This window comes from Mya arenaria, chromosome 4, assembly GCF_026914265.1.
Source record: "Mya arenaria isolate MELC-2E11 chromosome 4, ASM2691426v1".
Lineage (NCBI taxonomy): Eukaryota > Metazoa > Mollusca > Bivalvia > Myida > Myidae > Mya > Mya arenaria.
Genome location: NC_069125.1, coordinates 33,474,930 through 33,496,287, shown reverse-complemented (window position 1 = coordinate 33,496,287; position 21,358 = coordinate 33,474,930). Strand labels below are relative to the sequence as shown.

At 35.3% G+C, this 21,358-nt stretch overlaps 1 protein-coding gene across 4 annotated transcripts in view; it reads right to left on the bottom strand.

Moving 5' to 3' along the window:
• Positions 1–473: 473 nt before the first annotated feature.
• LOC128230520 (protein phosphatase Slingshot homolog 1-like) overlaps positions 474–21,358 on the bottom strand; it is a 45,552-nt gene continuing 24,667 nt past the window's right edge. For 3 of the 4 annotated variants that reach the window (XM_052942848.1, XM_052942851.1, XM_052942849.1), the window contains 10 exons: positions 20,284–20,343; positions 18,946–19,030; positions 18,318–18,493; positions 17,153–17,299; positions 16,473–16,533; positions 15,570–15,709; positions 15,095–15,216; positions 13,745–14,864; positions 13,004–13,347; positions 474–8,113 (listed from right to left, as the gene is read on the bottom strand). In XM_052942848.1, coding sequence (XP_052798808.1) covers positions 6,498–8,113; positions 13,004–13,347; positions 13,745–14,864; positions 15,095–15,216; positions 15,570–15,709; positions 16,473–16,533; positions 17,153–17,299; positions 18,318–18,493; positions 18,946–19,030; positions 20,284–20,343 — 3,871 coding nt within the window. In that variant the 3' untranslated portion in view covers positions 474–6,497. The remainder of the gene's footprint in view (positions 8,114–13,003; positions 13,348–13,744; positions 14,865–15,094; positions 15,217–15,569; positions 15,710–16,472; positions 16,534–17,152; positions 17,300–18,317; positions 18,494–18,945; positions 19,031–20,283; positions 20,344–21,358) is intronic. The other variant, XM_052942850.1, reaches the window with a different exon arrangement.

The window sequence follows — 21,358 nt, the reverse complement described above, 5'->3', positions numbered from 1 at the left end:
AGCTCAAAGGTCTTCAAGTCATGGCCAACCTCCACACCAAGTTTGAAGACTGTTGGTCCAAGCATTATTTTTAAATTAATAGGACAAAGGTTGTGAACATAGGACAAAGCTTTTGTGTTCACAGTCACTGTGACCTTGACCACCATATCAATAGGAGTCATCTGAAGGTCATGACCATCCTGACTACCAAGTTTAAGGACCAAGCAAACAAGTTATCAATTAAGCTTTTTGTGTTCAAGGTCATCATGGCCATAACCTTTGACCCTCTATCCTAAAAATCAAACCAGGTCATCTGCTGGTCATGGTCAACCTCCCTACCAAGTTTGAGGACCTTAGGCCCAATTGTAAGTATAAATCAGACCAAACTACTGACAGACCGACATGTGCAGAACAAAATACCGCAACATCTTTGAAGCGGGGCATAAAACCTCAATATAAAAGACTAATAGTGAAATATAATAACAAAAGACTGCTTTAAAAATTATTAAAATATCATTTATTGATATTATGTCAGTACAATGTCCGTACAGTGACAAAAAGAATGATTGCACTTTCATATTATTACAGTAAGTTACTTAACAGAGATATTTTTACAACAGTAACAAACAACAAAACATATTATGAGCAAGAAGGCAGGAGAAAACGAGGGCCCAATTTTTGGGAAGGTCTCAAGTAGCGAGTTCAGACTAATAACACAAAATTGAAATTCTTACTTATAGTAAATTTTCATTAGGGAAAGCACTGATACAGTAAATTGTGGTATAGGGAGCAGTTTCATAAAATCCTACGAGTTATTTTGTAACAAGGAGTGGTTTTTAACAGTAAATTGCTTTTTCAGGTACAAAGTCATTTCTTGGATTCTTGACAAAAAAAGGCCCCTTGGTGAATGTATTAACACAAGTGTCACTATTATTGTCAGATTTTGTATAATGTATAATAGAACAGAATAAAGTAACTGTGCATGTAAAAATATGCAGGTTTTTAAATAACCCTAGAAATAGCAGCTGGAAAAGTGATTTTATGATATATCAATAAAGTTATATAAAATAAGACAATGCCCATTGGTATCATAGAAGCATTGCAGTGTTAGAAAATTGAGTTGAACTGGGGGCTGTTTCAATAAAGATTTTAGTCGATTTTAGTTATAAATTGAAATTATCTTTGTGCCCTAGTTTCAGTATAATGCTACATATTTGTATGAAATGAACTTCAGCCAGTATTACAACAAAGTTGAGGAATGAAAAATGAATGTATTGCCATTTGCTGTGTTTATGCAGATTTAAGATAATTGAAGTTATGACTAAAATCCTTTATTGGAACGGCCCCCTGAACGTTTGACTCGACTCCTACATTGAAACGGCCCCCTGAACGTTTGACTCGACTCCTACATTGAAACGGCCCCCTGAACGTTTGACTCGACTCCTACATTGAAACGGCCCCCTGAACGTTTGACTCGACTCCTACATTGAAACGGCCCCCTGAATGTTTGACTCGACTCCTACATTGAAACGGCCCCCTGAACGTTTGACTCGACTCCTACATTGAAACGGCCCCCTGAACGTTTGACTCGACTCCTACATTGAAACGGCCCCCTGAACGTTTGACTCGACTCCTACATTGAAACGGCCCCCTGAACGTTTGACTCGACTCCTACATTGAAACGGCCCCCTGAACGTTTGACTCGACTCCTACATTGAAACGGCCCCCTGAACGTTTGACTCGACTCCTACATTGAAACGGCCCCCTGAACGTTTGACTCGACTCCTACATTGAAACGGCCCCCTGAACGTTTGACTCGACTCCTACATTGAAACGGCCCCCTGAACGTTTGACTCGACTCCTACATTGAAACGGCCCCCTGAACGTTTGACTCGACTCCTACATTGAAACGGCCCCCTGAACGTTTGACTCGACTCCTACATTGAAACGGCCCCCTGAACGTTTGACTCGACTCCTACATTGAAACGGCCCCCTGAACGTTATACTCGACTCCTACATTGAAACGGCCCCCTGAACGTTTGACTCAACTCCTACATTGAAACGGCCCCCTGAATCGACTCCTACATTGAAACGGCCCCCTGAACGTTTGACTCGACTCCTACATTGAAACGGCCCCCTGAACGTTTGACTCGACTCCTACATTGAAACAGCCCCCTGAACGTTTGACTCAACTCCTACATTGAAACGGCCCCCTGAACGTTTGACTCAACTCCTACATTGAAACGGCCCCCTGAACGTTTGACTCAACTCCTTTATTGAAACGGCCCCGAACATTTTAAAATCATTTTTGACAAATGTCTTAACACGCACAGTTACTTTTTCAGTAGTATTTATCATTCAAACATTTATTCACAAGAAAGTGTGTGTCTGAGTCTATAGTCCGACTTGAGACCCCTCCTAAATTAGCCATGGGGCTCAGCATCTCACTTCTACAGTAGGCCATTCAAAACAGCAGCACATGAACATGTATGAAAACTACTTAAGTAAAGGAAGACTGGTAATTTGGTCAAAACCAAAAAGTATATTTAAATGCATTTTCTACTGATGTTGCAAATATAGCAAATGTATTACTCTATTACTAGATGATGTTTTCTGCTCATGAACATATTAAGCAGGACTTTCAGCAACTAACAATAAATGCATGTCATTTTATAAATAAAAACATACAGATACAAAACAATATAATTTACAAACTTATAAAAATTAACTGAGATAGAAAATGTTATGATTCAAAAACTAATATTTACGAGAGAAAATCAATGTTATGATTCAAATACTCATATTTAACTTAAATAATTTAAGATAGAAAATGAACATTAAATTCCAAATACTTGTACTTAACTTTTCTTTGATTACAACACAACTTGCTGTCAAAATTTCGCATTCAAGTAAATTAACTAATGGGGGTAGCTGGCACTTAGGAAATCAGCAGATGCATTATACCAGTTGCAAAAGAGAATGAAAGTTAAATCCCAAAATTGCAATACTGGTGAAAATTTGTAGGGTAATGGGGCCAGTTAATGTCCTTGAACCCACAGCTGCTATAAAATTAAAATTGCCATAGCTTCACCCAAATGCAACCAATTGCATGAAATAGCTATTTTTTGGGATTAATAATTGTTAGCCAACTTTTTTATTGATAGGACAATATATTTATTAGATGAATATAACTAACCAATCATATCATTTAACAAGAGCTGTCACAGTATGTGACGAATGCCCCCGATTGTGACATTGACCTATGAACAAGGTCAGTACATGAAAAGTTGATCTTGCCTTTCAAATACATATGGCAAGATATTTTAAATTGCCTCTAAACATAAAAAATACCACCCATAGTTGACAACCGACACTGTTATCTCCTTATATATGCAGCATTCCATTGTGAATAAACACCAAAGTGTGACCTTGACCTTTGAGGTAGGGGCACGGGTCTTGCACGTGACACGTTGTCTTGGTATGTGGAACACATGTGGCAAGTTATTTTAAAATCTGTCCATACAAGGGAAAGTTACAGCCCAGACACGACAACCTATACTCTATGTCCTATATGCAGCACTCCATTGTGAATAAAGACTAAGTGTGACCTTGACCTTTGAGGTAGGGACACGGGTCTTGCACGCGACACGTTGTCTTGGTATGTGGAACACATGTGGCAAGTTATTTTAAAATCTGTCTATACATGGGAAAGTAACAGCCCGGACACGACAACCTATACTCTATGTCCTATATGCAGCACTCCATTGTGAATAAACACTAAGTGTGACCTTGACCTTTGAGGTAGGGGCACGGGTCTTGCACGCGACACGTCGTCTTGGTATGTGGAACACATGTGGCAAGTTATTTTAAAATCTGTCCATACAAGGGAAAGTTACAGCCCAGACATGACAACCTATGCTCTATGTCCTATATGCAGCACTCCATTGTGAATAAAGACTAAGTGTGACCTTGACCTTTGAGGTAGGGGCACGGGTCGTGCACGTGACACGTCGTCTTGGTATGTGGAACACATGTGGCAAGTTATTTTAAAATCTGTCCATACAAGGGAAAGTTACAGCCCGGACACGAGTTATTGAGCCGGACACACGGACGGTGCGATTTTAATATGCCCACCTTCGGGGGCATAAAAACGTGCCAACTACCCTAAAGATCACCTCCGGACAACTTATCCAAGTGTAAAAATGTCTGCATGTTATAATCTTAAATCGTTTAAACTTAAATATGTGGTTGGATAATATGTACGATTTACCATAACAGGGGTTAAGTCTTAATGTATATATATTCTAATATCATGTTTAAGTGAAAGACTAAAGTAACTACATAAGAAACGTACAATATATCTAATTTTAACGAATACTTGAACATTCAGACAAGACAACATTTCATCACTGGCAACACATGATTAAAGATATATAACTGAAAAAGATGTAACAATTTTCATATTTCATATAATGAAAGACCAGCATATCAAACAGAAATGACATCATGTGACATTGGGCTGATTGTTCAGAACTGTGTTAAAGTTCACAACAATGTTAACGGCACCATTGTTAACTTTCAAAGGTGGAATATTTCATGAAGGGCTGATATACTTAATAAGTAAAATAATCTTAGCTAAATCAGCTGTCTAAATTTTTGTATAAAGTACTGGAGACCACATGTTTGTCTATGAAACTTTCAGAGTATTAAAGATTTGAAAGTTAACAATGATCCAGTTAACAATGTTTTTAAATTAAACAATTTTCTGAACAATCGACCCAATATAAATATTAAACAGGGTGACATTATACCATTACTTTTCTCTGAAACAGTGAAACCCTCTGTCAGGGGAAAAATAAAAATCTGTGCGAAACTGGAATGACTCCTATATATACTTATAAATGATTAAACATGATCTCACAATTGGAAAAATTTGTTACAGGATTTTTTGAATGATCTCACATTATATTTTTCGGAAAAAAACAACAAAAAAACGAAACAATTTATTTCTACTTTTACAAATATTGTTAACCTTTACGAACATCAAGGGCACTGAGTTTAGGGAAAATTACAATAAACTGGTACAAAAACCTCCCCTTTGATGGAGGCAGGTCACAAAAGTATCATTACTGCTCAACTACCACAATGACGAATACATCAAAATGTTAAACAGAGAACATCGTCATAGTTACATTCATGGAATGTTCTCTTTATAATGCATCATGATGATAAATACCGAGATCTAGCACATAAATGAAAGGAAATATTCAACATATATGTGCACTTTAATGCTTAGTCAAGACATTAATTCAATTTATTGAGAACCCAACTTAACAGAGACATATACAAAAGAAATCTACATAATTTTGTAAAATCAAGTGTACATGTACATCTGAAATACTATATACCATTTCTTAAAAATCTGTATTATGTATTTCAAGTTGGGGCTTTTCGAAATGTATTTTTAATATATCATAAATGCAGGAACAAATGTTTTCACTTATATAAATATATATATATAATTTCCAGTCCTGTAACTTTTATTGGGGGATGTGTGAATGACAAAATAGGTTTGAGTTTTACAATTTTTACATATTTATTAAAGTTTTGGACCGAAATTATAAAACAAAATGAACAAATTTCAGACCTTTCAGATTTTTTTTCATTTTCTGTTACTGTAATCCGTCTGGTGTTGTCAAAATCGGTCCAGACCGGCAAATTGTCAGTTTTAAGAAGCCGTGATAATTATAGTTGTAGTATTCTAATAATGTCAAGTTCATTTATAACTTATATTCTTGTTTAAAGATAGGCTGTAAGATTTTTTATCATTTAAGTTCACATACATGTTGGATTTTCTTCCCGACATGTATAACCCCAAAAAAATTATTGTGTATACTTTTTAAATTAATGATTTAATTTCTAAAGTGATATGACACAGGACGTTTGCCAGATCATGCCTCGGATATTAAATAAGTAAACTGTAAGCACAAAACTTAACAATATTTAAACAAACTTAACAAAATTATTGTCAAATGAAATACGTCAAAGTGGAGACATACCACAAACAAATATTTGCGTTTAGTCTAGATTTTTTTAATTATAACTGTAAGTTAAGTAAGTTATTTGGTATTTTGTAATTCAATTACTATATATATTTCAGTTAACATATTTATCTATGTTAAAAATAAATCAGAAAAAACAACAACTGTAAGTTAAGTAAGTGAAAACATGTTGATAAATCCACCAATCAAAAAGTATCAAGTAACATCATATTAATTATAGAGAAAATACTTAGGTCACCTTTTAAAGACTGGGTATAATGCAATTATTTTTATATGGTATGTCCTTAAGTCCTTAAGGTTATCCTTGAGGTAATATTTTGATGAGTCATTGTCATAAAGACTTCAACATTATATATTAATGCATTACATAAGTACATGTACATGTTCATTAAAACTATATAGTTCCTGTAAGGTAGAAATACAAAGTAAAGTTGTAATTTGCGGTCATAAAAATTATTACATAGTGTTGTAAAAAGGATTTTTTCGTGCCTCTGATTGTCTGTTTTCAAGTTTTGCGAGTGGATGAGACTTTCCGTAGGACTTGCGAACCTTTTTCCCCTCCCACGTAAACTGTGAATCTTGTTCGCCCATTCCTGATTCATGCATCGAAAGCGACTGTTTGTAAAACTTTTGTCCAGTGGCTGATCCGAGAGATCTATGACCCCTATTCGCCGAAGGTTGCGATGATTTTGGCCTTAAATTATTACTCGTTTTATAACCTTGACCTTCATTGTGATGACCTTTGTTATCATAGTCAAGGTCATCACTTTCTTCCCTTACCGGGGATGTGTCATGTTTACATATAACCACATTTTCTCCAATATCACGCCATTTTGATTCAAACATTTTCATAGATCGATCGCTTAAATGAATTGAAGGCTCCGTTTGTCTCTTGAGTAGGGGCAAAATTGTCCCAATTTGACCTTGACCTTTGACACTATCATGACCTTCAGAGGTAAGTAAAGGTAAATGCGGAGATGAGGATTTTATTTCAACACCTTTTAAATCAAGTTTAGCACCAGAAAACACTGGAGAAATGCCCGAAGGACTAACAATTGGCGACACCTTCAAAGCACCTGGATCTGGTATTTCAAACTTTCCGCACAAGTCTTTTACTGAGCAAACCTCGCTTGAGTCACTATTATCATCATGAGTTGCCTTATTGCTAGAACTATCGCTCAAATCTGACTGTTGTAAGTTCAATGACATAATAGATTCCTCATGGTGAGTATCAGAAACATTCTGAAATTTATTTACACAAATATTATTCTCAGTCTTATTGCGTACAGGAGATTGCGTGTAATTATCACATTCCTTTGTAGTTTGACTTCGTTTTCCTTCAGGAGAAATAGTTGAGAAAGAAGGTCTTTTCGACAAAGGGCTCCATTTTGATGGCACTTCATCAGTGTCATGTTTCTTTGAAACTGGAGATGTCCGGCTCGCCAACTGAGATTTACCTTTCTCACTACCTGAGTCAATCTTATCAATTATTATAATCTCTCGTTTAGATTTCCGTGGAGTAACCTTTGAGGTCTTCTCAATTTTTTTAACATAGTGACTAACGAGGCTTTCACCCTCTTTCAAATCCACATCATCGTCATCTTCTAATTCAGCTTTAGCAGGACTGTTTAACAAAGCTGAACCAATCTCGCGAATTAAGGCCAAAGTTTCCGGATCAAATCGGCTTTTCTGTTTAGTCACTGACTGTTTTCTTGGAGGAGTTACATTATTCAAAGGATAACTAGATCCGCTAGGAGGGGAGCATCCAAACGAATCTTTGCTTGTGAATGAATCCTTCCTACTAAAGGAATTGCTTCTTGAATTTAAATTATGATCAAATCTTTCACCGGAATATTGCGAGTCATTGGATTCAGAAATTGATGATGATTTTTCTCGCCTAAAACTAACAGGGGAGTATTTTGTACATTTATCGATTTTCGAACTAGAATCTGTCTGTTCTGGTTGGACATGACGGAAATCGGAAACACTTTCCGATTTAAGGAGAATTCGGTCACGGCTTGATGGACTGGTGTCTGCTGTTTGGAGTTGATGTGAACCTTTCTTCTCTATATCTGCAATAATAGATAATAAATGGGTATGTTAAGTCTTCAAAACCATTGAAATATTTCGTGGACAAAGATTACAACAAGTCTCAAGTCTGAGTTAAGACTGAAGCCACAGAAAAGCTTTTTTTATAAAGGAACAATTCCATTACAACTTTTTTTTATATATATGTAAATATTAGTGAAAAAGTGAATTAGTAATATAATTAAGAAAATCATCATCAATGCTTTGCTAGAAGGAAAGCTACAATGAAATAAGGTTTGCAATTTGTGTCTTGAGACTGAACTCAGACTTGAGACTGTTGGTAGTCACTGTCCCTGGTAAATGATTGAGTATCATATTTACTATCACTTGTACCCATCTTTTAAAACAAAAGAACATTACCAGTTATTTCAAAACTTTTCTAATATCTAATATGACATATAATTTGTTCCAAAGCTGTTTGATTTAACATTTAACTGTATAATAAATAATTCAAGCAAATAAAATAATTCAAGCAAATATTAAAAATTATTAACAAAGCAATCATTTAAAGCAAATGATCATACAGATATTGCAAGAAGCTAACATGGCTTCTAATATAATTAAAAGCATTAATTAAGGTATAAATTGTACACGAAAAGACTTAAAGACAAAGGTAATGGTTATGTGAACAATTTTTTTTGTAAAATATGCTGATCATATTACATGTATATAGGAAATAATGGAAATATAAAGAAATGTAGTAAAAAAAGTATTTTAATGTCATAGCAATATTACAAAGTTTACTTATTCTGTTCATGATATTGTTATAACTATGATGCCAGAAAGGTTAAAATACCAGTATGCTTAGAATTAATGCTTTGAGTATTGTTCATGCAGAATACACATGTATTTAAAGGGACACGCACAAAGAATATATCTTGGCAACATTTTTTTAAAACTTTGTTGAAATCAATTTTATTCACTTACTTAAATTATGAACAAACACAGAACAGCAACTGGTATAATACTCGTTTAAACAGAATTTTGAAAAACCAAGCCTAAAACAATCAACTTCAAAAGCATTACTTTTGGCAACATAGAGAATTTTCTGTCCTATTTTATGATATAACAATGAGGGGTCTATCATTTCAGCTTTTGATGAAGTTTTATCATAGCAGCAAGATTTTTGTTCAAATTTAAAAAACAACAACATTTATGCCTGATCCCATGAAATGTGAATAAGTCCCTTCAAATAACATGTATTATGCAGATTTATGCTATAATGACAATCACCATACATGTACATGTCTATTGGACGTTTTTCTTTTCTGCCAACAATGGAAAACCAGCTAAAACGATACAATTTTTAGTCTGATCACCAAGTTAAACCATACTCATTTTAAGGTATCTGACCAACCACTATTTAAAAGGGTACTGTGAGCTTATTGCAGAGTAAAAAAAATTGACTTAAATACATAATACATCAAGTTAATGCAGTTTGTATTTTTGCTTTTTATTTCAACAGAATTGGTACCAAATGACCAATTTTAAAATCCCTCTAGGCCACAAAAAGCTCCAAATATATTTTTTGGTATATTTTTTATGTATTCTTCTTTTACCTGTAAAACCCATTGAAATGATATAAAAATAATATGGGTTTACCAAGCATCCAAAATTCACATATATATGTATCGGACACCTTTGAGTCTCATACATTTTCATTCCAACTACTGATGGCCAAAATGCAGACCTGTACCATGCAGTACCATCAAAGTAACTCATTCAATTTTTGCCTTATGCATTTAAAAAAAAAACATGCAAAATTTATGTATGAGCAAAATTAAGAAAAAACAATGGATAAGTTTATACAACTTAGTTGAACAAGACTGCTCTATAGTAAAACCAATGCTTGTCTGGTTGTTGTTTTCATGCGAAAAAGAGAAATAACTAGATCATTATTCAAGTAAAAGTTGTATGTATGGTCTCTGACAACATGTGTACCAAGTTTCATTTCATTTCATTATATTGAATAGTTTTTGAGTTATGGCCAATGTTGAGGTTTGTGCACATCAATGCCTTTTTTTCTGTGCATAATAGCTAATAAACAAGAGGGCCATGATGGCCCTGTATCGCTCACCTGTCCAAGTTGCATTAAGATTACGCTAAAATTGTGACCTCTATTGTGTTCACATGGTTTTTCTACTAATTGACCTAGTGACCTAGTTTTTGACCCGGGTTGACCCAATATCGAACCTGACCTAGCATATGTTAAGATGATCATTCTGTCCAAGTTTCATTAAGATTAGGCAAAAATTGTGATCTCTATTGTGTTCACAAGGTTTTTTTACTAATTGACCTAGTGACCTAGTTATTGACCGCGGATGGACCAATGTCGAACTTGACCTAGATGTTATAGAAATGATCATTCTGACCAAGTTGCATTAAGATTAGGCTAAAATTGTGACCTCTATTGTGTTCACAAGGTTTTTCTACTAATTGACCTAGTTATTGACCGCGGATGACCCAATATCGAACTTGACCTAAATTTTATAGAGATGATCATTCTGACCAAGTTGCATTGAGATTAGGCTAAAATTGTGACCTCTAATGTGTTCACAAGGTATTTCTACTAATTGACCTACTGACCTAGTTTTTGACCCCAGATGACCCAATATCGAACTTGACCTAGATTTCATAGAGATGATCAGTCTGACCAAGTTTCATAAAGATTAGGTCAAAATTGTGACCTCTGTTGTGTTCACAAGGTTTTTCTAATAATTGACCTAGTGACCTAGTTATTGACTGCGGATGACCCAATATCGAACTTGACCTAGATTTTATAGAGATGATTATTCTGACCAAGTTGCATTGAGATTAGGCTAAAATTGTGACCTCTATTGTGTTCACAAGGTTTTTGTACTAATTGACCTAGTGACCTAGTTGTTGACCGCGGATGACCCAATATCGAACTTGACCTAGATTTTATAGAGATGATCATTCTGACCAAGTTGCATTGAGATTAGGCTAAAATTGTGACCTCTATTGTGTTCACAAGGTTTTTCCACTAATTGACCTAGTGACCTAATTATTGACCGCGGATGACCCAATATCGAACTTGACCTAGATTTTATAGAGATGACCATTCTGACCAAGTTGCATTGAGATTAGGCTAAAATTGTGACCTCTATTGTGTTCACAAGGTTTTTCTACTAATTGACCTAGTGACCTAGTTGTTGACCGCGGATGACCCAATATCGAACTTGACCTAGATTTTATAGAGATGATCATTCTGACCAAGTTGCATTGAGATTAGGCTAAAATTGTGACCTCTATTGTGTTCACAAGGTTTTTCCACTAATTGACCTAGTGACCTAATTATTGACCGCGGATGACCCAATATCGAACTTGACCTAGATTTTATAGAGATGATCAGTCTGACCAAGTTTCATAAAGATTAGATCAAAATTGTGACCTCTATTGTGTTCACAAGCAATTGTGAACGGACGGACGGACGGACGGACGGACGGACGACGGACGAAGAGTGATCACAAAAGCTCACCTTGTCACTACGTGACAGGTGAGCTAAAAATCAATAAATGGCGCTCTATACCCTTATAACTTCAAGAACAATAAGCTTTAAGATTAATTCTGATTGGGAGCCAAATATTGAGGAGAACGGTGTGTTTCCAGCAGTCAAAGGGGCAGCCAAGCACACTGCGGTAATCAAAGGTCTTAAAGAAACACTAGCAAATCAAGACGAAATGTGTGCGTACTCGACATTCAAACAAATGATTTCAGAACTAAATGCACATAATTATCTTACAGCTAACTATCTAAGCTACATGTAGTTGAAATCACAGGTGGTAGTTGCGTTGACATGACCCACCCTAGGGACCCCCCCCCCCTTACAAAAATCTGTCAAAATTTAAAGACCAAATTGAATTGAAACATGACCATCTATCACAAAACCCTAAACATAAACGAAAATCTCCAAGATTTTCAATTATAATAGAAGTATTTTGGGGGATATTTTTTTCTTGGAATTTTTGGTTGATATTTAGAGTTTTATAAAAGAAAATCATGTTTCAATTAATTTTGGTCTTGAAAAAAATGATTTTGACTGATTTTTTAAGGAGGCCATAGGGTGGGTCATGTCAACGCAACTGCCGCATGTAATTGAAATAAGCATGCACCATCTGTGCACACAAATCTATCATTCTGTGCATGCAGTTGTTTTAAATTATATGTAATATATATTACCCTGTATTTCACGTCTTTATAACCATAGAAAGCACTGATTAATGAAGTAACAATGAAATATATATAAATGTGTACATACATTGTGCGTTTTAACAAATACAAACTAACTTATTTCTACAAAGCTTGGCCAAGTATGAGAAGTTTGATATCAATGATAATTTATTCTAATGTAGGTTAGTATTGCAAAATAAAATGATCACACTTCAGCAAATGAATTATGTATTAAGTGCTGTAAAGGTTCAGCCATTTTCAAAATCTTTTAAAATACATTGCCGATGTTAATGCTTCTACCTGATCTTACCAATAAGTGTTTTAAATAATTGATCACACAATTATTCAAAAGTTGTATGCTTGGTTGTTTAGGATTCATTTAAAACCAGACAGGTAATATAGAAAGGTTACACATCATTTGAATTTCAGACACTTCCCTAGAATTCATTCAAATATCTAGATCTTAAGATATATATTTTATGTGCTCATTGATGCAATGACCTTGAAATGATTCTGATAATTTCATTTTTTTTATCATGCATTTTTTTATCTTTTCTGTTTTAAAGTAAATACCCTGTATAATATCACCATGGGCAAAGTCATTTTTATTTCAAAATACAATAAACTTTAATGCTATGTTTTGTCTTGCCACTGTTTATCCAAAGATTTTACATTATAGTTACCTTGTTTCTGCTTCTTGACCATCCCTTCTTGAACTGTCACTTCCTCTCCCATGAATTTGTAAACCTTCACTGAACCAGACTGGTTTTCGTCTTCATCTGAGTCATCAGAAGAATGCATGCGAGCTCCTGCTTGACATGGAGCAGATGAAGCTCCTAGTGACCAAGATGTGGGACTGAGTAACCCAGACTGACCATGCCCTGTGTAATCTGGGTGGGTGGGGGAGAGAAGAGCTATGCAAGTTTTTCTCCTCTCGTTATCCCGGTCCCTGGCTTTTGGGGTGACACGGTTTGATTTCAAGCTTGAAGATCTCTTCAGTTTTGTTCTTGGGCTCTCGAGTGACAATCTGTTGATGAAAATAGAGTTAGAATACAAGAACACCAACAATGTACAGAACAAGTGGACAAATATTGCAGAATTTCTGAAGATAAACTTGTTGTTAATTGGACAAACACAGCTGAATTTGAAATTTATGTTTTCATCCCCGAGTACTGAAGATTTTTGGAACTTTGCGCAGAATTTATGTTTCACTTAATTTCGTGATTATTAAAAGTGACATCACAAATATGAAACATTGTAAACTTATATATCATTATATGAAAACCTTTTGGTATATCCATCAGTAATTTATATCATTATGGTTTCAAGAAAACATAATCTCTCAAGAATGTTCAAAACATTATGAAGAAAAACAACAATTTCTTTAGAGCAATATACAGTTCTAAACCATCAAAATATAGTACCTATGTTTCTCTTCTATTTCCAGCCTGGTTTTTCTTACTATGCCTTCTGGAAGGTCAATTTCTTCTACCTCATACACCGATTTCCTTCCCTCACCATCATCCCTGCTTTCTGATTGGCTTACAGCACCACTGCTGCCTTCTGATTGGCCACTCAGGTCATGTGACTCCAATTTAAAAAGTTCTGATTCGTTTTCAACAGTAATCTCTGGATTTGATGATGATTTTACTAAATTCTGAGTATTTTTCTCTGGTTCACCTGAGATTTCAATGGATGGACTCGATGTATCAGGCTTTTTAACAGAAGTGACAGTTCCTGAGCCATATTTCGTCTCAATATCTTTTTTCTGTTTTATCACTGAGCCAGCTTCCCATGATATATTTTCTTTAGTATAAGGATCCTGTCTCACATCTCCCTGAGACATATCTCTTTCATCCATGTCCATTGAATCTGCATTTTTGTTTTCATTAGGTTCAGGTTCCTTATCAACACTTTTGTCCCCGATCCATATTCCTTCAGATCTATCAGCCACATTGTCATTAGTGTCTTCATCCACGCCTTCATTAAATTCAATAACCTCACCATTATCATCAATCATGTCATCTTTACTGGGAGGTTTAATCCAGCTACCATCTGCTCTAAACTTAGAAACTGAACCTTCCCTTGAAAAACCACCATCCATATTTTCAATTACGGCAAGAGTCCCTTTATCACCCTCTGACTTGCATCTCCTAGAGTCCACTACTCTAGGCTTCATTCTCTCTTCCACAGCATCGATAAGAACATCTGGCAAATCTATGGGTTTAAATCCTGAAGCACCATCTTTCTCATCATCATCGACCATAACATCATCCTCACATTTAAAGTCTTCACCAAAAGAAAACTCTTCTGATTCAGTGGATTCAGAATCTGTGTCAGAACTATCATTGAAATCCCCACTTTCCATCTTTTCCGCATCTGATTTGCGATATTTGAACTTTTTTGAACCTTGGTCTTCAGCAGACTTTGGTGAGAGTTGGTCTTCATGGGAGTCCTCAGTCGAGTCGGCACTTCGAGATGCAATATCAATGTCATGTTCTGTGTGCAGGTATGGGAGATCACCACCTTCAGCAAGATCTTTGCCTTTAAAAAAAATCATAACAACACATATTATAACCTTATGTGGCTAAGATAAAACATCCAGCTTTACTGGACCATAAACTAGCCAATGTTTTTCGTGATAGCTTTACACCCTACTAATGCCCTGTACATAAGAGCAGCTGCGATTTTCATTGGCCTTTAGAAACAAAAGTAGGTTACTGACATTTATTCTATAAAGGAGGTTAAGACTAAATGTCAACTACTTTTCTTACCTAGTTTATATTCAAGTAAATCCTCCGGTGACTGGAAGCACTCAACAGGTGGTATCTCCTCCTCGGCCAACTTGGCAAGTGGTCTTGGTATAACTTGATTTTCAAACTTCTCTTTGTTCCAACTGAAATATGCATTAGAATTCTGTTAGAAAAAATACATCATCATCATCATCATCAGCAGCAGCAGCAGCAGCAAAAACAGCAGCAGCAGCATTACCTCCACCACCAGGTTTTTGACAATCATGCAACATTTCTTAAATTGTTTTAATCAAGAATTGCGCAAACATAACCTACCTACAACTAATTTGACATTTAGAATTCCCAGGTATGTCTCAAAATTAGCAATAAAGCAGTTGTTTGGGTTTATAATGGACCATTTACCAGTGAATTTGAATGCACCATATATGGTCAATCAATTACAATTATACAATCAATTGGCCTACCCAATCCAAACCCCTACAAATCTACTACTTACTTAGCATTGAGGATTCCCTGGTATGTCTCCAGCTGGGCCATAAATGCGTTGTTTGGGTTGACAATGGATCTTTTACTTTTTGTGAAATTGAAGGCCTCTTCCAGGGACATTCTCTTCTCTTTCATGAGGTAAGCTATCACCTACAATATATATGAAAAATGTACATAACGTTCCTAACGTTTTTTGGCAATTTTTAAAACCAATATGCCAGAATATTGGCTTTAAAAAGTTGTGGCCATGGTTGACCAACTGTTAGCATACATAAATTACTTCTCACGTCTGTCCTTCTGATTCAATTCCCAGCTTTAGGCGTATGTGAGTTTAATTAATAGTCACCTGTCTAGGTTTCCTTCACGCAATCCAGTTTCAACACAAGATATAAAAGTACTTTATGATATGCTTTCCGGTGCCAAAAGAACCCACCTTACTTGTGATATTTCTTTCAGTTTATTTTTAACATAATCTTTCTGTACACATAAAAACCCTTCAAGTGATAACAAAATACCATGGGGTCACCAGGAATCCAAAATTCACATACTTGTTCACCAGATACCTTAAAGCTGCACTCTCATAGAATTACCATTTTGACAACTTGTCTTTGAATTAACCAATCTTTTAGTAAATATTTGGAAACCAGTGATATAAGACTGCTGACAAAAGGGCAGAACACAGTTTCATATTTATGTTCGAAAATTGATGTTTTATGGCTAAAAGCATTACTCACTAAGAAAAGCAAAATTTTCTGCAGTTTAATAATAATAATTTGAGATCTGTTCTATAATCTTTTATGACTGAATTGAAGGCACTGATGCCAAAATCAAATATTTCTGAGACAATAAAAATAAAATGGTCAAAACCGTCCATCTGTGAGAGTGCACCTCTAAACCACAATGTATTACTTACAGTGGACCCAGATCGACTGATACCCATCTTGCAATGAACAAGGGCTTTGCTACCCCTCTTCCTAAAATGATAATTTTGTTTTATTAACATCTCCTCAGAAGCTAAGCTATTGAGTCAAAAACCACACATGCCGAATTTTACTCTAAATAGCAGTGGTTATTCATGGAAGAATATGATAACAAGTTATTTCTAAAGTGTGTGTAAAGTTTTTAACAGTTTTTTTCCTAGTCTGTTTCAGACTGACTTCAGAAAGACCTTGCATTTCATAACTTGAAATGATGTAACTTTTTACCTGATTTTGACACAATTTTTCCACTGAATAATCTATTGTATTTATTATTTTTTTAAGTCTTTTAATATTAATATCCTAAGAAAACTGTCGTACATGTATATTAGAGTGCAAATAAATTTTCAAATACATCTGGAGAAAACATCAATTTATTATTGTTGACAGTCTAAAATTGTAATCTGTTCTCATGCTTAAATCTAAGGCTTAGACACAATTCACAAGGACTTACATGGCTCTCTATGTTAACAGATAACTTGGCGTTGCATTCCAAGGACTTGGTTGTAGAGTAGAAAAAACAGCTGATCAGTGCACACATCAATTTCTTTCTTTTTTTGAAAGATTTGAGCTATAACTGGTATAAACTAAACCAACCTAACACCTTCTCGCTTACCTTGCTTTGTTAATGAATCTATGTGTGTGTTCCCAGTATTTCATCAGGTCTGCCTGTTCATTGTCCCACTCCCTGACGTTCATGTAGTGTAAGATCCCCGGGAAGAAGTTGTCGATCTCCCGTGATATGTTCAAGATGTGTTGGACACTGAAATTAAGATTTGTCAATTGTATTAATGGCTTTAATATCAGCAATTATGATTGAAAGATTTGTGTAGTATTGTTTACTCAGTTGCCTTGTTCAAACATAACAAAGATTATTTTGTGTTTACGGTTTACATGGATTATGGCTCTGGGGGGCAGTTTCATCCAGTTTAATCCCAGGAGCACCTAGGAGAGGTTTTCAACCTAAATACTCCGGGGGACGAGGGGGGGGGGGGGGACATTTCACCAGGAAAATGACTAGGAGTGATTAAGTACCTGCAACAGTAATACTGTTAATATCTCTGTTAGGTTCAAAATTGCTCCAAGGATTCATAATGAAATGTCCCCAGCCATATAAATATCGCTCCTTTGTACAAAATTGCTCTTGATTCTTGACAAAAACACCCCTAAAACCTAAATGTGTACATCTATCCCTTTAAAAGCTACACAGCCTTAGGTAGATTCATTTGGTCTTTAATTGGCATGTATATGTCCACTCTGCTTCTGTTTATTGTGCCTTATTACCAAACTGACAATGCAAAAACAAATAGGACTGCAAGCAGATACCAGTCCTTATTTTGATATGTAGTATTTTCAGTTGAAAAGGGCTGTAACTCTACAATTATTGAAGCCAGAGTTATTAGCTTCACTACGCATGAGCAAATTTGCCTCTGGCAATGTACTTCAGATTCGTTTGAATATAGTTGAACCCTATTGGCCCGAACTCCAAAGGACTGGTGAAAATACCTCGAGCCTCAGGGAGTTCGAGCCAAGCCGGAATGCTTACATTCACTATCAAGATATCGGTCCTTTAAATCAGTTTGAGCCAACAAGGAAATCAAGCCAAGCAATATTGAGCCAATTGGTTTGGACTATATCTTGAACACTTATTGAGTCTGACCACACTAATGATGCCAACAACGACACCAAGGCTATTGTTGTTTACCATGACATTCCTTCTTGGAAAAAACACACAAGCTAATCAGCCCATCACAATAATATTTTATGTCCAGGTATTATACCCATTATTCTGCAGGTCCTCCAGGTTTGAAGCGTTCCATTCAGATCCCAGGTAGAGGTGGTCGAGAATCTTGGACGGGGCGTCCATTTGTCCTAGGATCTCCATCATCTGCGCGTCGATGAAGCTTCGATACTCCTTCAGGTCGCGGCCTAATTTTGCCTCAACTGCCTTGCGCAGCTGTTGGGAGATAGAATAACAGTCTAATATAACAAGAACACCCCAGAGTGTATGCCAACACCCATCTGTTTTTATTTCAAGTCAAAGATGGGGCATACTTATGATTATAAAAGCCGGAGTTATAGGGGCCATCTGATCAATGTGTGCTCAACAACATATTGTAAGACCACCAATTCCAATTAAATACAAAGCGAATGTCAAAAATTGAACAAACATTTTAATTTGTGAATTTAGATAAGCCCTAAGTTATATTTCAAGCTCAAAAATGTTTTAAAATGTACTTCAAAACAACCATGATTTAAGGATTCAAAAATCAATCATACGATACGGTCATTCATAATTCTGAAAGATCAGAAAATACTGTTCTCCAGATAAAGTATTTACTTATTGCTAAAACTATATGACAGCGAAAGTGAATGGAAATGCTCCATCCCCTCCCTCCCCTGACTTACAAAGATGCAGGTCACTTCTTCAAGGTCGACCTCCATCATAACATTCTTCAACTCATGTTTGATCACCCGATATATATCTTCTTCTCTGAAACAGGCAGAATGAAATTATTAAGAAATGAAAACAGTTGATTTGGAATAAGAGCTAAAATTAGAGTTATTGGCCTTGATATACATGAGTGTATTGTCTCTAGCAAAATGTGTACCAAGTTTCATTAGAATGTTCTAAAAACTTCTCAAAGTATTAGAATGAAAACTGCGCAAAAAAAGGAAAAAAAAACACTGGTTAAAATAAAACAGTTACTATTATGGTGTGTTGGTAAAAATTTCAGACAAAATTCCATTAAATTTCATTTAAACATATAAACAATTATAGTCAAAATGTGTTAAGTAACATGTAAGCTTCAGAAGAGTTCATTATGTTATGTACACTTTTGATTGAAGACAGTAACGTGCAAATATCCCGAGATACAGAACTGAGAATATTATACATTTTTGGTGCACATGTACATCAAAATGTGACAACAATACATAACTTTGTACACAAATTTGAAGCCACAAGCTTTTGGCAAGATTACGAAGCATGATAAAGGAAAAATCAGAGAACTCCCACTAATGTCAACAAATAAATGTCAGAAAGCAAGAAATAACATGCAAATGACTGGTAAAGTTTTGAGTAGTACAAGAGTACCATTAGAGGATGTTAACGCTTGTCTTTTTTCTCCCTCAATTGAGCAAAGGGGGAATAACTACAAAAACCTTTTACCATAGTAATGGCACTTGATACGCATGTTCATATGGTCATTGTTTACCAATGTACCAAGTGTAATGCTATTTTGAACATTTGTTTTAATTACAGCCAACTTTTAAGAATTTGTACACCACCATTGACAAAGGACAACAATACTGATATTGCTATTACAATACTTGCGTCAATGTTTACGAACTGTCTTAAGTCTGAGTCCAGACTCAAGTGGCAAAACAGTAAATCTTCATTTCATTTTAACTAACCCTTAAGTTGAATTTAATAACAAATTTTTCTGATTTGTATTACTGTTTGCAATTGTAAATCTATTTACAATTATTTTTGTAGTCCGAAAAGAATTCAATAAAAGTGCTTTTTTGAGATGTCTTGACTTGGACTTGAGACTGTTCGTAATCATGGCCCCTGGACTGCTTTTTTCCTTGGAGTTAAAATTCTGAGAGTTGGAAATAATGTGAATACTGAAAGTTTTCAAAGCAAGAAAATGCATGCAAATGACTGTACGAGTTTTGCTTTAAGGCTATGAGGTATTGATTTAGGGTTTTAGGATTTGCATGCGGGTTAATGCATGTCCTCACTGCTGGTAGGTGTTCATATTCGATGTTACAGGAGTGGACTGGGTACGACGGAGCAGGCGACTGCAATTGGTATTTTAGTAACTAACTTGTACCAATTCATGTGTCAATATCATAACGATAAAAACCAATGTTTTATGAGTTTTTTTCTGTATTTTCAGAACAATGGAATTTTACATTTGGTTAGATGTTACACTTGAAATAAAAGCAAAAAAACATTAATGCAGGGTAAAAGTTTCCTGGTCAATTATTTTAACTTTGATCGATATATGGGGTTTTAGCAAGGTTTTCATATGGACATGGTGCTGCAGAAAAGGGACAGGGTGCTAAGGGAAAAAAGCATGCATTGAACTGAGCTGTGAAGAATTTAAACAATGAAATTCACAGAAAATGTTCTTATTTAAAGTTAATTTTAGTTTCAATTGCCAAATATGTCTAACTTGTATGAATTTATAATCATGTTATAAGTTTGAATCGAAACAAAATAATATTTTGACAGTCTTAAGAATGTAATTCTACGAAGGTAGAAGGGTGCCCATTCTGGTCTCCATGAGGGCAGAAGGGTCTTACCAAAAAAGGACAGGGTGAACCAACCTTCCATAACCCTAGCTAAAACCCTCTTATAAATTGTTTTCAACACTTTTTGGAGTAATAGTCTTTCCTTAACTAGCAATTAAAAATTATCTAAACCAAGTACACCAAATTTATCAGTTTTGTTCAACTGTTCTTGCAATTATTTACGGCACAAAATCTAGGATAAATACGTCCTGAAACTATAGCAAAATCTAAAAATCAGCCAATCAAAATCACATACTCAATGCATTCTGCATCATGCATCTCATAATGCTTTATAAAGCATGGGTACTTGAATGTAAAATAAGCATAATCAACTTGACATATATGATATGCCAATACACCTTAAATAATTTTTTTAGAAGTCCAAAAAATATTAATTAGATTCCTATTTTTACAAGTCCCCAAAAAAGTAAGCTGGAGTTAACAAGAGAGGTAGGGGAGGTTGGGATGAGGATCTAAAGAGAAAATTCTTTTGTTCTATCTACAACAAAATGTGAGTTAT